The 17,096-nt window shown below is 34.8% G+C and overlaps 1 protein-coding gene across 1 annotated transcript; it reads left to right on the forward strand.

The window, feature by feature from the left end:
- Positions 1 to 6,299: 6,299 nt before the first annotated feature.
- On the forward strand, positions 6,300 to 16,650 carry LOC133325977 (uncharacterized). The gene is made up of 3 exons (XM_061534665.1): positions 6,300 to 6,346; positions 15,702 to 16,158; positions 16,225 to 16,650. The coding sequence occupies exons 1-3, from the start codon at positions 6,300 to 6,302 to the stop codon at positions 16,648 to 16,650; spliced, it is 930 nt and encodes a 309-aa protein (XP_061390649.1).
- Positions 16,651 to 17,096: the final 446 nt, after the last annotated feature.

The raw sequence follows: 17,096 nt of genomic DNA on the forward strand, positions 1-17,096 counted from the left end.
GACAGACAGACAGACAGACGGACATGGCTATATCGTCATAGAATTTTACGCTGATCAAGAATATATATACTTTATAGGGTCGGAAATGATTATTTCGATGCGTTACAAACGGAAAAACAAAACTAATATACCCTCCATACTATGGTGGAGGGTATAAAAAGGGGGTTATAAGGGGACTACCCCTAAAAGGGGGTGAATATTAATAATTTTTGGTAGGGAGATTTGTTACCATATAAGACTACAAAATACCAAATTTCAGCGAAATCGGTTGAAAAACGCGCTCAAGAACCCCAAAATACCGCAAAATTGGGGGTACCCTTATATGGGGGCTACCAGAAAAAGTGGACCTATATTTATAATTTTTTGTGGAGATATTAAGTACCCAATAAGAACCCTATGTAGCAAATTTCAGCGAATTCGGTTGAAAACCGCGCTCAAGAACCCCAAAATACCGAAAATTTGGGGGTACCCTTATATGGGAGCTATGCCTAAACGTGGACCGATAAAGCCCATCTTCGAACTTGACCTGCCTGCAGACAAAAGACGACTCTATGCAAAATTTTGGCGATCTATCTCCATTCGTTTAGACGCTAGAGTGATTACAACAGACAGACGGACAGACAGACAGACGGACATGGCTATATCGTCATAGAATTTTACGCTGATCAAGAATATATATACTTTATAGGGTCGGAAATGATTATTTCGATGCGTTACAAACGGAAAAACAAAACTAATATACCCTCCATACTATGGTGGAGGGTATAAAAAAGGCACCTTTTGCCAAATCTGAATATGCGATAAAATGAAACCCGGGGTCCTGGTCGGGTATAATTTAAAGATTTTGCTAAATCTGAATATGTGACAAAAGAAATCCCGATTAAAATGAAAAACAACTCAATTCGAACACTTTTGCACGTATAAGAAAATATGAACATATTAAGCGATTTTTAATATTTTGTCCAGGAAATATGGGTACAGAAAAACAGCTGCATCAAGTTTGTTTGTGAAAAAATTTTAATTATAAAACTATTTTTGCTGTGTTTGTTATCTAAAACCATGTACTATAAATTTGAATGTCATTCCCTTACGACGTAGTTTTAATGAATTGTTCATTTATTATTTCTACTAGTTTCATTGTATGCAAAATATTTATCGGTATGCTAAAATGTATTAATCAATAACGCTGTACTCCATATTCGAACAAACAAAGCTACAAAATTTCGCTACAAATAGTTCGGTAAATCGCCTTATTGTTCGTAAACAACTAATAAAACAAACGACACAAATCGAATAGTTAGTTCAGTTATTCTCCGCTATGATTTATTAATTAATTACTTAAAAGAATGAATGTATGACTAAAACGTAACAAGACATCTGATTTATAAAAACGGATGCTTAATGGTTTAGGATTTGCATTTATTTGTGATAAAAGCGTATATTTTTGTTTCCAGGTAAGTATGTTTGAAATACCAGGCCCGGAAAGGAAATATTTAATTGTAATTTTAGCAAAATCCACATACGACAACAAATTTTCCATTGATTCCTTTGATCTCACATCGCTAAGCAGAACAACATCCTCTTGCCCAAATGTAGTAGTGGTGGTTCTCCTAATTTTTGTTGTTGAATTGTCCGTTGCCCCTAACTGCTGCGGTATTAAATTATTATCCAATATATATTTTTCTATTGCATCAAATATTGGCATGTGGTTTGAGAGATTGCTTTCTACTTTTAATTCGATATATTTCATGAACGAAACGTAATCCAATTCATAAAGTGTAGGTAGCGATGTAGAATAATCATTTGCTAGTAATTTCTGCAAACGAAAATCGGTGTGTACAAAATTATATTATCAAACAAATGGTATCTCGAATGTATTACAGTTTTAATAGGTTCTAATAGCTTCAAATTCGAAAATTTCACAGTGGCATCGAAAATTTTTAACGCATCATCATTGTTAGACTTTTCAATTAAATTCTTCAAGTGTTCTCTGCATAACTTTGCTATAGTCGTGAACATATATTTATCACAAAGTTTATACAAACTGATCGTTTCGCTAACATTTAGTTCCCCAACTTCTTGAGAGGCATCACGAAGATTATACAAGATTATGCGTAAGTTGCGAAATGCATTTGGATCATCGTCTGGCAATGGGATTCTGGTACATTTTGCTTCCATGAAATTATCAGAAAACATTGATTCAAATACTTCCGAGTTCAAGGCGAACATTAACTTATGGCCGAATATAGTTTTTGGCTTTCCCAGATTTTCACCGACAATAAATTGACAATCCACTGTAAATGCATGATTTATTTTTGTCTCCAATTTTTCGGGCAAACTGCAAATGTACAATATTGAAATGTTTACAAAAAGTACAATTAATTTTCGCTGGGCTTTTATAATAATTGTTTATGTATTTTCTAATGAATGTTAAATTTTTTCATGCATTATAATGTAAATATAATATATGTGACATAGTTTTTAATCAGTTGCTTTAATTATTTCTACTAGTTTCCTTATTTACCGATAAATATTTTTATCGGTATGCTCGTTTTTGTTTTGCTTTGCCGCATTCTCACAACACCACGATACAAAATAATTCGGTATATCCCCTTATTGATCGTAAACAATTAATAAACATTCAATCCAGCCATGCTCAGCCATATATGCTACCGTAACTGAGGGTCAATGGTTAGACACACATTCTCGTTCTTTCCCTTTTCGTCAGCCGTTTTTAATGATGAATTCTCAGTTACGCTCATCCACACTTACTCTTAATTTATTTAAGAGCAGCACTGATTCACACACTTTCCTGCATTGTATATGCATGTAGGTGTTGTCCACCCAAAATTTGTTTTTTATTTACCAACCGGCATATTGAATTTTTCAAAACAAAAGGAATGAAATGAAATATAGACACATCTTTCTATTTTGAAATCATCCTGAATTAACTATTCGATTTGTTCGCATTTACCTGATGTTTTTTGAAGGATTCACTTCGGCAGCGATTAACTTTTCCATTGCAAATTTTTATTTAATGTTTATGAATGGATAGGTATGTGATGTTAATAGCTGCACTGATTCACACACTTTGCTGCATTGTATATGTATGTAAGTATTGTTCACCCAAAATGTTTTTATTATTTAACAACCGGCGTACTGAATTGTTTAAAACAAAAGGAATGAAATTAAATATAGACACATCTTTGTATTTAGGAATCATCCTGAACTAACTATTCGATTTGTTCGCATTTACCTGATGTTTTTTGAAGGATTATCTTCGTCAGCGATTAACTTTTCCATTGCAAATTTGTATTTAATGTTTATGGATGAATAGGTATGTTATGCTTGTATTTCAACGCGCGTCTTATTCTTTGCACCCATCAACACAAACTAGTTGAGATGTACTGAGCAAATATATTTGTGGACGTAATCATAGAATTGCCGCAAAAACAGCTGTTTCACAATGTCAGAAATATTTCGCTTTGGTTAAATTTTGTTGAAGCAAATTTAAGATTATCTCACTCATCACCCGCTAGATGTCGTGGTCATAGTTTTTAGTCATTAATATAATTTGGTAAACTGATTGAATAGTAAAAAAATAATAAAATGTAGTAGGGAATAACTATTTGGAATTAAGTCTATTTGTGGCTTCAAAAATTATTTTTCTTATACATAATTTCGCATTTACTTGATATTTTTTGAGGAATTTTCTTCGGTAGCTATTAACTTTTCCATTGCAAATCTTTGACTAATGTTTGTGAATGAATATGATGTATGTATTTCAAAACGCGCCGTATTCTTTCTTTGTACAAAATAATACAAACTAAATGTCAATGTGGGTACAGAATTGCCGCAAAAACAGATGTTTCACAATGTCAAAAATATTTCATTATACCCTTCACCACACTGTGGTACAGGGTCTTCGTGCATATGTTTGCAACAGGCAAAAATAATCGAGTGTTTCGCGGAGAGAATGAGTTGTTCGACGTTGGTTGTTTGTGCTACACTGATTTTCTTTATTTAATATTTTTGCTTAAGAACTACGAACACAAATAAATCTTAACCTAATATTCTAGTACATAAGAGAGAGAGAGAGAGAAATATAATATGATATAAGATGTGTGCCCATGCGTAAGTACCATGCCTGCCATAATCTTATGGGGAGGTCACACACTCACACCGCATTATCTCCCACGTTGCATGCAACACGCTACACATGCTTATCAGTCTGTAGTTTAGACAATTTTTATCTTTTAGTGACCTTCACGACGGAGGCCTCTTCTTTAAATGTGCATGTTATTTTTGTGGACTGTACATTCACAAAATTATGTTTTGTATTTTATCTCTTCTATGTAACTAAAACTGTTCACTTATCCGTGAACATCGAGATAGACTTCCTTTTGAGAATATGCATAGAATCACTTCCTGAGTCGATTTACGCATGTCCGTCCTTCCAATTATTTTTGTTAACAAAGTGCAGGTCGCATTTATGATCCGATTTGGATGAAATTTGGACGAACCCCATATAAGGGTACCCCCTATTTTCGGTATTTTGAGGTTCTTGAGCGCGTTTTTTGACTGAATTCGCTAAAATTTGGTACTTTGAGTTCTTATTGAGTAGCAAATCTCTCCACTAAAAATTATAAATATGAGTCCATATTTTCGGATAGCCTCCATATAAGGTTACCCCCAATTTTGCGGTATTTTGGGGGTTTTGATCGCAGTTTTCGACCGAATTCGCTGAAGTTTGGTACATTGAGTTTTTATAGGGTAGCAAATCTCCCTACTAAAAATTATAAAAATAGGTCAATTTTTTTCGGATAGCCCCCATATAAGGGTACCCCCAATTTTCGGTAGTTTGGGGTTCTTGGACACGTTTTATAACTGAATTCTCTGAAACTTTGTACATTGGGCTATTATTGGGTATCAAATTACTCCACTAAAAATTATAAATAAAGGTCCAGTTTTTCTGGTATAATATAATCGATTTCGGTGTAGATTTAGGCATGTCCGTCCTGTCAGAAATTTATCATAGCTCATATATTTGGTTCTCGTATGTGTCGGAAACCTTATTATTTTCCTTCGATTTCATGTACATTGTGCATAAGACTTACCATTTCCCCTATTTCTTCCAAAGCTTCTAGTTTTACCTATGTATTCGTTAAATATTTGTACGCAATCATGCTGCTCAATCCATCGTGTTTCACAATTTGAATGTAGTTGTATGAAAGATGTATTTGTTTCTCCAAATATTCTACATAAATTAGCATACCTTTTTAAATTTTCTTAAAAATTAGCAAATTTCCGAAATTGTACTTTGATTTTCTGGAATCTTTGAAGCTGCATTAAAATTTAATTTTAAAATGTGAAAAGAACAATGAATGTCTACACAGAAATGAGTTTTGGCTCCATTATAATTGCCTAACATGTTAGATGCGCCGTTATATTCTTCACCTTTCAAAAATGTTGGATTCAGACCCAAATTGATTCTCTATTCTAAGACTCCGGTATGTTGCATTTTGGGTGTACTCGCCGTGTATAATTAAAAGTTTACAAAACAGCACTTGTTGCTAAATCTGAATATGCGATACAATGAACCCTCGGGCCTGGTATAATTAAAAGTTTACAAAAATCTGAATATGCGATACAAGAAACCGGGGCCGGACCGGGTATAATTAAAAATAAAAAAACAAAAATCTGAATATGCGATACAAGAAGTTCTGGGCCGGGACGGTTATAATTTAAAGTTTACAAAGAACATATTTTGCTAAATCTGAATATGTGATAAAAGAAACCCGGGACCTGGTCGGGAATAATTAAAATGAAAAAACAAATCAATTCGAACACTTGCACGTATAAGAAAAAATGAAAATAATATGTTGTGGTTTGGCATATTCTATACCAATTTTCTTATGATTTCATATAACATTTTCTTACATTCCTCATGTGTATGTAGAAATTTGGAGAATTATATTGGAATTAAAATTGAAGACACAAATCGAATAGTTAGTTTAGTTATTCTCCGCTACGATTTATTAATTAATCAGTTTACCAAATTATATTAATGACTAATAACTATGACCACGACATCTATCGGTTGATGAGTGAGTAAATTTGCTTCAACTATTTCTGACATTGTGAAACAGCTGTTTTTGCGGCAATTCTATGATAACGTCCACAAATATATTTGCTCAGTACCTCTCAACTAGTTTGTGTTGTTGTGTGCAAAGAATAAGACGCGTTTTGAAATACAAGCATCACATACCTATTCATAAACATTAAACAAAAAAATTACAATGGAAAATTTAAACGCTGCCGAAGATAATCCCTCAATAAACATCAGGTAAATGCAATAAATCGAATAGTTAGTTCAGGATGATTTCAAAATACATAACAAATATTTGTTTGTATTTTGTTGTTGTTGTGTGCAAAGAATAAGACGCGTTTTGAAATACAAGCATCACATACCTATTCATATTCATAAACATTAAATAAAAATTTACAATGGAAAATTTAAACGCTGCCGAAGAGAATCCCTCAATAAACAACAGGTAAATGCAATAAATCGAATAGTTAGTTCAGGATGATTTCAAAATACCTAACAAAGATTTGTTTGTATTTTGTTGTTGTTGTGTGCAAAGAATAAGACGCGTTTTGAAATACAAGCATCACATACCTATTCATATTCATAAACATTAAATAAAAATTTACAATGGAAAATTTAAACGCTGCCGAAGATAATCCCTCTATAAAGATCAGGTAAATGCAATACATCGAATAGTTAGTTCTGGATGATTTTAAAATACATAACAAAGATGTTATGTTGTAAACAATTTTTTTTTAAACAGAAGTCCTTCTCCAGCTAGTCCACTTTCTATTAGAATAGAAGGTATAGGACCATACACCATATGAACGAGATTTTCTTATATTTTTCGTTCAGTTCGATTAAACACGTGCAAATTAAACGAATACTAAACACAGCGGTATTTTGAAATTTTTAAAGTCCGTATCCGTGATTATTTACATTCACATTAGTCATGTTAACATGAATGTCAAGTCGTATTCAGATTACACAATAACATTTAATGAGTGTAAATAAATTCAACCACCGAAGTTGTGTTGTTCTTCGTTGTGCTTTGTTCGGCGAAGATCGTATTCATGGGTACCATAATACGATAAAACTCCAACGCACAACAAGTTATACAGCATCACATCAATGAGTCATTCAACGGCTTAACATTAATTAAGACGACCGGATTTTGAAAAGATAACATACAAACAAGTGGGAATATACCGATAATTCTACAAATCGGTTTATGTAAACCATTATGTACACCAAATACAAACTTCAGCAATTTTTAATGGGAATTTTTCCTAAAATTCTGTAAGATCCAAAAAGTGGACTGATATTGATAACGCATTGTAGAGTATAAAATCCTCAAACTACTGTAATTTAGATTACAAAGTTATATATTACATAGTGTATATATATTGATTATACAGTATTTTTCGGTTAATTGCACATCAAAATTTGCACAAATTTTTGTTCAATTAACCGAGGAACCAATTATCCGAACCCGCTTACTATGAAATGAAATATTTTTGACCCATCATGTGGTTCAATTAAGCGTGGAAACCAATTAATCGTAGGGTCAATTAACCGAAAAATACTGTATATTGATTACATAGTGTAGGAAATAGTGAATATTTGGGAATATCATTATATGAGGGCTATGCCTACTTAATGACGGGTATATGCCAATTTTGAACCAAATATTTTAATTGTTTATCTCAATTCTTTCCTTCAGGAGGTATCACTATATGTCTGCCGATATATTTCATTATCATCATGTTTGAGTTATTTTGTCACAATATCTTTAGAAGGCGGAATGTTTACAACAGTTGGCTAAATAGTCTATGTAGGGTAAAAATTGACTATTCCCCGTAACGACTACCCAACCGCAACACACGGAACAAATCAGATAACTATTTTAATATAAATAACTATTTTAATATAAAAAGGGGGTATATGGGGACTACCCCTAAAAAGCGTTGAATATTAATAATTTTTGGTGGGGAGATTTGTTACCATATACGACTACAAAATACCAAATTTCAGCGAATTCGGTTGAAAAACGCGCTCAAGAACCTCAAAATATCGAAAATTGGGGGTACCTTTATATGGGGGCTACCCGGAAAAATTGACCTATATTTATAATTTTTTGTGAAGAGATTTGCTACCCAATAAGAACTCAAATTACTAAATTACAGCTAATTATGTGAAAAAATCCGGTCAAAACTCCCCAAAAACTGGAAATTGGGAGGAACCCTTATATGGGGGCTACCAGAAAAAAAGGACCTATATTTATAATTTTTAGAGGCGAAATTTGGTACCCAATAAGAAACCCATGTACCAAATTTCAGCGAATTCGGTTGAAAACCGCGCTCAAGAACCCTAAAATACCGAAAATTTGGGGTACCCTTATATGGGGGCTATCGAAAAAATTGACCTATATTTATAATTTTTAGTACAAAGATTTGCTACCCAATAAGAACTCAAAGTACCGAATTTCAGCCAAATCGGTGAAAAAATCCGGTCAAAACCCCCCAAAAACTGGAAATGGGGAGGTACCCTTATATGGGGGCTACCGGAAAAAGTGGACCTATATATATAATTTTTAGTGGGGACATTTGGTACCCAATAATAACCCAATGTACCAAATTTCAGCGAATTCGGTTGAAAAACGCGCTCAAGAACCTCAAAATACTGAAAATGTGGGGGTACCCTTATATGGGAGCTATGCCTAAACGTGGACCGATATAGCCCATCATCGAACTTGACCTGCCTGCAGACGAAAGACCACTCTATGCAAAATTTTGGGGCTCTATCTCAATTCGTTTAGACGCAAGAGTGATAACAACAGACAGACGGACATGCTTAGATCGTCTTAGCATTTTACGCTGATCAAGAATATATATACTTTATAGGGTCGGAAATGAGTATTTCGATGCGTTACAAACGGAAAAACAAAACTAATATACCCTCCATACTATGGTGGAGGGTATAAAAAGGGGGTTATATGGGGACTACCCCTAAAAAGGGGTGAATATTAATAATTTTTGGTGGGGAGATTTTTGTTAACATATACGACTGCAAAATACCAAATTTCAGCGAATTCGGTTGAAAAACGCGGTCAAGAACCCAATCGAAAATTGGGGGTATCTTTATATGGGGGCTACCCGAAAAAATTGACCTATATTTATAATTTTTTGTGGAGAGATTTGCTACCCAACAAAAAATTCAAATTACTAAATTACAGCCAATTCGGTGTAAAAATCCGGTCAAACACGCCAAAAATTGAAAATTGGGAGGTACCCTATCAGAAAAGTGGACCGATGTTTATAATTTTTATTTTAGATATTTGGTACCAAATAAGAACCCAATGTACCAAATTTCAGCGAATTCGGTTGAAAAACGACATCAAGAACCTCAAAATACCGAAAATTGGGGGGTACCCTGATATGGGAGCTATGCCTAAACGTGGACCGATATATCCCATCTTCGAACTTGACCTGCCTGCAGACAAAAGAATTTTGGCGATCTAACTCAATTCGTTTAGACGCTAGAGTGATTACAACAGACGGACAGACGGACATGCTTAGATCGTCATAGAATTTTACGCTGATCAAGAATATAGTTATTAATAATTTTTGGTGGGGAGATTTGTTACCATATACGACTGCAAAATACCAAATTTCAGCGAATTCGGTTGAAAAACGCGGTCAAGAACATCAAAATATCGAAAATTGGGGGATACCCTTATATGGGGGCTACCAGAAAAAGTGGACCTATACTTATAATTTTTTGTGGAGACATTTAGAACCCAATAAGAACTCAATGTAGCGAATTCGGTTGAAAAACGCGCTCAAGAACCCCAAAATACCGAAAAAATAGGGGGTACCCTTATATGGGAGCTATGCCTAAACGTGGACCGATAAAGCCCATCTTCGAACTTGACCTGCCTGCAGACAAAAGACGACTCTATGCAAAATTTTGGCGATCTAACTCCATTCGTTTAGACGCTAAAGTGATTACAGCAGACGGACATGCTTAGATCGTCATAGAATTTTACGCTGATCAAGAAAATATATACTTTATAGGGTCGGAAATGATTATTTCGATGCGTTTCAAACGGAAAAACAAAACTAATATATCCTCCATACTATGGTGGAGGGTATAAAAAGGGGGTTATATGGGAACTACCCCTAAAAGGGGACGAATATTACTAATTTTTGGTAGGGAGATTTGTTACCATATACGACTGCAAAATACCAAATTTCAGCGAATTCGGTTGAAAAACGCGGTCAAGAACCGCGGTCAAGAACCCAATCGAAAATTGGGGGTATCTTTATATGGGGGCTACCCGAAAAAATGGACCTATATTTATAATTTTTTTGTGGAGAGATTTGCTACCCAATAATAATTCAAATTACTAAATTACAGCCAATTCGGTGAAAAAATCCGGTCAAACCCCCCCAAAAACTGAAAATTGGGAGGTACCCTTATATGGGGGCTATCAGAAAAAGTGGACCGATGTTTATAATATTTAGTTTAGATATTTGGTACCAAATAAGAACCCAATGTACCAAATTTCAGCGAATTCGGTTGAAAACGTGTTCAAGAACTCAAAAATACCGAAAATTTGGGGGATACCCTTATATGGGGGCTACCAGAAAAAGTGGACCTATACTTATAATTTTTTGTGGAGACATTTAGAACCCAATAAGAACTCAATGTAGCAAATTTCAGCGAATTCGGTTGAAAAACACGCTCATGAACCCCAAAATACCGAAAATTGGGGGGTACCCCTATATGAGAGCTATCCCTAAACGTGGACCGATAAAGCCCATCTTCGAACTTGACCTGTCAGCAGACAAAAGTTTTGGCGATCTATCTCAATTCGTTTAGAGGCTAGAGTGGTTGCAACAGACAGGCGGACGGACAGACAGACGGTCATTGCATAAATTCGATACTTTGCTTATAATGGCAATGTATATGTTCGATTCATTGTTTCCCCTTCTACAGCATTACAATTAACCACTTTAATTGGCCGCTCTTCGGGGGACATCTTCTCTGCATATCTTCCAGGAGCCCCATTCGGATGCAGAGTGGCGCTTTCCAATGCTGTGGTCGTAGTTGTTGATCACGGCCTTGCTGTAGTTTTCTTGTCCATCGCAACATCACTTCTTTTCTCGCTTTCGTAGAATAAACACTTATTCTCTCGCTATCGCAGTTAACACACGCTTAAGATACAATCTTGTTTCTCACGAAACCCATTAACTTTAAAATAAAGATCGAAAATATTATTTAAATACACATTCCTTTTTCTTTTTTGGGTTTCAGTGCATCTCGGTATCACGCCAACATTTTGATCCGTTCGAGCCGGATAAAACAAGCATTGTTGTTGCATTTTGATCCGTTCGAGTCGGATCAATTACATCAAATCGTTGAACTTGTTGCTAATCGTGCTCCATTCCTTATTTTTGAAAGAGAAACATCATCACCCCTCACCAAACACAACATATCATCATCAGGAAATCATCAACATTATCATCATATCATACACAAACTACATCATTAACTCAAAGGTACGTAGTTCAGTTTCTTAATATTGAGGATACCGCAAGAGTTTTCGTTTTTTACATTTCGCTTTACAAAAATAAAATGCGCCTGTTGGTTGACATCTAATTCAGCCATGCTCAGTCATATACGCTACCGTAACTGAGAGTCAAAAACGGCTGACGAAAAGAGAAAAAAGAGAATATGTGTCAAAATAGCATATAAGGATACCCCCCATTTTTTCGGTATTTTGGGGTTCTTGAGAGCGTTTTTCAACCGAATTCGCTGCAATTTGGTATTTTGTAGTCGTATATGGTAACAAACACCCCACCAAAAATTATTAATATTCGCCCCCCTCTTTGGGGTAGTCCCCATATAACCCCCCTTTTTATACCCTTCACCACACTGCAGCAACGTACACAGGATTTCATTTCGGGGGGGGGGCCCGGTAGTACAAAATGAAAAAATTCGCTGTTGCAAACATACATTTACTGTGAAAAAAATTAATTTGGGGGGGGGGGGGGGGGGTGGCCGGGCTCCCCCCCTGCGTACGTCCCTGCCACACTGTGGTAAAGGGTATTACCTCTTTGTGCATATGTTTGTAACAGGCAAAAGGGAACGAGATAGACACACAGTTCCTTTTGAGAATAAGCATAGATTCACTTTCTGATTCGATTTTACGAATGTCCGTCTGTCCATGTTAAATTGTAAACAAAGTACAGGTCACATTTATGATCCGAATTGGATCAAATTTTGTATAGAGCACTTATGTGGCCTCAGGACGAACTCTATTGAAATTGAGAAAAATCGGTTCAGATTTAGATATAGCTCCCATATAGTTATTTTCAGTACAATCCCTTACAACATTGCACGTCTAATTACCCCCTTTTAATTACCCATTTCATTTATTTGCCCTTAAATAACCTACCCCAAAGTAACCGTACGTTTAAATCTACTCCATGTAATTACCCAATGTATTTTTTTTTTAAATCTGGCAACTTCACTTAAAATGGCTTACATTTGCTAGTGCACTTGCCACACATGTGCACATAAAATCTATTGTTTTGAAAGTTTTGGTGAAATGTCCCCCAGAAATACATCTTTGTCTATCAAACTAAAGCTCCAGTTAATATCTCAAGAAAAAAAAAACCAGTAAGGAAAGTAGTAAAGTCGGACGGAGCCGACTATATGATACCCTTCACCACTATGGGCATATTAAACAGCACTATTAACATGAAATTGGAACAAATAAAATATGTGGTATTTATCTAAATGTGAATCGACCTAGATCTATACATAAACATATCATTCGTTTGTTACAATGTGACAAAAGTATGTAAATCGATATTTGTTTGAAATATCAATAGGTCATCCGTTGGGCTATGTCTGTACTTCTAGAAAACGCAACTACGTTATTCTATGCTCAATTTTGTACTAAATCTCAACTGATTTTCACGAAACTTGCCAGACATCACTCTAGGCTCAGTTCAGTACGTAATGCCAAATTTCGTGCAAATCGAAAGATATATAGGGACTTTGGTACACCATTTACATGAAAGCGGACGAAACTATATATGGGAGCTATATCTAAATCTGGACCGATTTTCACGAAACTTTGCAGACATAATTCCAGACTCAATTCCGTACGTTATACAAAATTTCGTGTAAATCGAAAGATATATAGGGACTTTGGTGCACCATTTACCTAAAATCGTGCGAAACTATATATGAGAGCTATTTTTAAATCTAGACCGATTTTCACAAAACTAATCACTCATCATTCTAGACCTAATTCAATATACTATACCAAATTTCGTGCAAATCGAAAGATATATAGGGACATTGGTACACCATTTACATAAAATCGGGCGAAGCTATATATGGGAGCTATATTTAAAATTGAACCGATTCTCACGAAACTTAGCACACGTCATTCCAGACCTAATTCAGTAGGCTATGCCAAAATTCGTGCAAATCAAATGATTTTCAAGGACTTTGGTGCACCATTTACCTAAAATCGGGAGAAACTTTATGGGAGCTATATCTAAATCTGAACCGATTTTCAGGAAACTTAGCACACATTGTTCTAGACTTAATTAAGTACATTATGCCAAATTTCGTGCAAATCGATGGATATATAGGGACTTTCATACACCATTTACCTGAAATCGGACGAAAATATATATGGAAGCTATATCTAAATCTGAACCGATTTTCACGAAACTTAGCACACATCATTCTAGACCTAATTCAGTAGGCTATACCCAATTTCGTGCAAATCGAAAGATATATAGGGACTTTGGTACCCCATTTACCTTAAATCGGACGAAAATATATATGGGAGCTATATCTAAATCTGAACCGATTTTCACGAAACTTAGCACACGTCATTCTAGACTTAATTCAATACGCTATGCCAAAATTCGTGTAAATCAAATGGTTTTCAGGGACTTTGGTGCAGCATTTACCTAAAATCGGGCGAAACTATATATGGGAGCTATATCTAAATCTGAACCGATTTTCACGAAACTTGGCACACATCATTCTAGACCTAATTCAGTTGGCTATACCAAATTTCGTGCAAATCGAAAGATATTTAGGGACTTTGGTACCCTATTTACCTTAAATCGGACGAAAATATATATGGGAGCTATATCTAAATCTGGACCGATTTTTCCCAATTTCAATAGGGTTCGTCCTTGGGCCAAACAAGTGAGCTGTGCCAAATTTCATCCAATTCGGATCATAAATGCGACCTGTACTTTGTTTACAATTTAACATGGACAGACGGACGGACGGACATGCATAAATCGACTCAGAAAGTGATTCTATGCATAATCTCAAAAGGAACCATGGGTCTATCTCGATTATTTTTGCCTGTTACAAACATATGCACAAAGACATAATACCCTGTACCACAGTGTGGTGAAGGGTATAAAAAGAAGGAAAAAACTAAACACCAGTGTCCACCGATATTTACCCTTACTGGGTAATTAACCGGGGTCCACGGATAATTACCCTAGCGAAGTAATTAACCGTGCACGCTTAATTAGCTTCCACGGATAATTGCTCAAAAATCTTGAAATTTTCACTGAGGGTTTACTTTATATATACATGTATATATATATACATATATTTTCTTTAAATTGATTTGCATCATTTTGTCCCATTGTATGAAGCAACCCTATATCTGACCAAATGAAAATTTTAGTATAGGTTAGTTAGTATACACCCAATGTGATGAAGGGTATCATATAGTCGGTCCCGTCCGACTGTACTACTGTCCTTACTGGTTTATTTTGAAATAGTTATCCGATTTGTTTCGCGCATTTAGGCCAAGGCCTAGCCCCTGTGTTGGACGTACCAGAAGGAGTGGACCGATATTCCCCATATTAGAACTTGAACTATGTTTGGAAGAAATAAGAAAGTAGTCAAAGTTTGAATGAAATCAAAATTATCTGAAACGGATTTGGCCCAAAGAAACATGGGGTCTAGAACCAATATTTCGATGAGGCCATTAGCCATAAGCTGAAATTTGTATTTGATGTACATTATGATTAACATAATCGGTAAATCAGTGTTGGTCTTAACTAAATTAAGAGTAAGTGTGGATGAGCGTAGCTGAGAATTCATCATTAAAAACGGCTGACGAAAAGAGAAAAAAGAGAATGTGTGTCTAACCATTGACCCTCAGTTACGGTAGCGTATATGGCTGAGCATGGCTGGATTGAATGTTTATTAGTTGTTTACGAACAATAAGGGCATTTACCGAATTATTTTGTATCGTGGTTTTGTGAGAATGGGGTAAAACATAGTCGATTAATACATAACATATACAAATACGAGCATACCGATAAATATTTTGCAAATAATGAAACTAATAGAAAAAAAAGGAAAGGGATACCCCGAATTCTATTGTAATCATCTTAATGAGCAACTGATTAAAAACTCCTATATATATATATATATAGGGAGTTATATTACATTATAATGCATAAAAAAATTTAACATTCATCAGAAAATACAGCGAAAATTAATTGTACTTTTTTGTAATCATTTCAATATTGTACATTTGCAGTTTGCCCGACAAATTGGAGTCAAAAATGAATCAAGCATTTTCAGTGGATTGTCAATTTATTGTCGGTGAAAATCTGGGAAAGCCAAAAACTATATTCGGCCATAAATTAATCTTCGCCTTGAACTCGGAAGTGTTTGAATCAATGTTTTCTGGTAATTTCATGGAAGCAAAATTTACCAGAATCCCATTGCCAGACGATGATCCAAATGCATTTCGCAACTTACGCATAATCTTGTATAATCTCCGTGATGCCTCTCAGGAAGTTGAGGAACTAAATGTTAGCGATACGATCAGTTTGTATAAACTTTGTGATAAATATATGTTCACGACAATAGCTAAGTTATGCAGAGAACACTTGAAGAAATTAATTGAAAAGTCTAACCATGATGATGCGTTAAAAATTTTCGATGCCACTGTGGCATTTTCGAATTTGAAGCTATTAGAACCTATTAAAACTGTAAGTACATTCGAGATAGCATTATTTTGATAATATAATTTTGTACACACCGATTTTCATTTACAGAAATTACTAGCAAATGATTATTCTACATCGCTACCTACACTTTACGAATTGGATTATGTTTCGTTTATGAAATATATCGAATTAAAAATAGAATGCAATCTCTCAAACCACATGCCAATATTTGATGCAATAGAAAAATATATATTGGATAATAATTTAATACCGCAGCAGTTACGTGCAACGGACAAGTCAACAAAGAAAATTGGGAGAACCACCGCTACTACATTTGGGCAAGAGGATGTTGTTCTGCTTAGCGATGAGAGATCAATGGAATTAATGGAAAAGTTGTTGTCTTATGTGGATTTTGCTAAAATTACAATTGAAGATTTCATTTCCGGGCCTGGTACTTCAAACATACTTACCTGGAAACAAAAATATACGCTTTTATCAGAATTAAATGCTGTTGACTTATGTGGATTTTGCTAAAATTACAATTGCATACATTACCTGGAAACAAAAATATACGCTTTTATCACAATTAAATGCAAATCCTAAACCATCAAGCATCAAATTATATCAACATTGAACAGAAATAAAAACAAATATTTCTTAAATTAAGGTGTTTCTATGGTGTTATGAAAGAAAAGGTTCCTCAAACATTAGTGACAAAGCTAAAGCAACTGAAATTATTAACAGAATAAATGACCTGTAACTTTTTTAAAAATAAGCTTATATTGAAAGTTTATTTTAGAACAAATGGGAATTTAAATATTTTTAAAGAATTTTTTTTAAATGGTTTCACCCTCCTTACTGGCTAAAAAATAATTGTTCGATGAAAAACTCCTAACGAAAAAATATTCGTTAGGAGTGTTATCATTCATAATACCATTCCATCATCATGGGTTGGCTTAACCTGTTCTATACCCCTAATT

This window comes from Musca vetustissima, unplaced genomic scaffold (assembly GCF_032173495.1).
Source record: "Musca vetustissima isolate MV318-11 ecotype Yass unplaced genomic scaffold, APGP_CSIRO_Mvet_v1 utg18653, whole genome shotgun sequence".
Taxonomy (NCBI): domain Eukaryota; kingdom Metazoa; phylum Arthropoda; class Insecta; order Diptera; family Muscidae; genus Musca; species Musca vetustissima.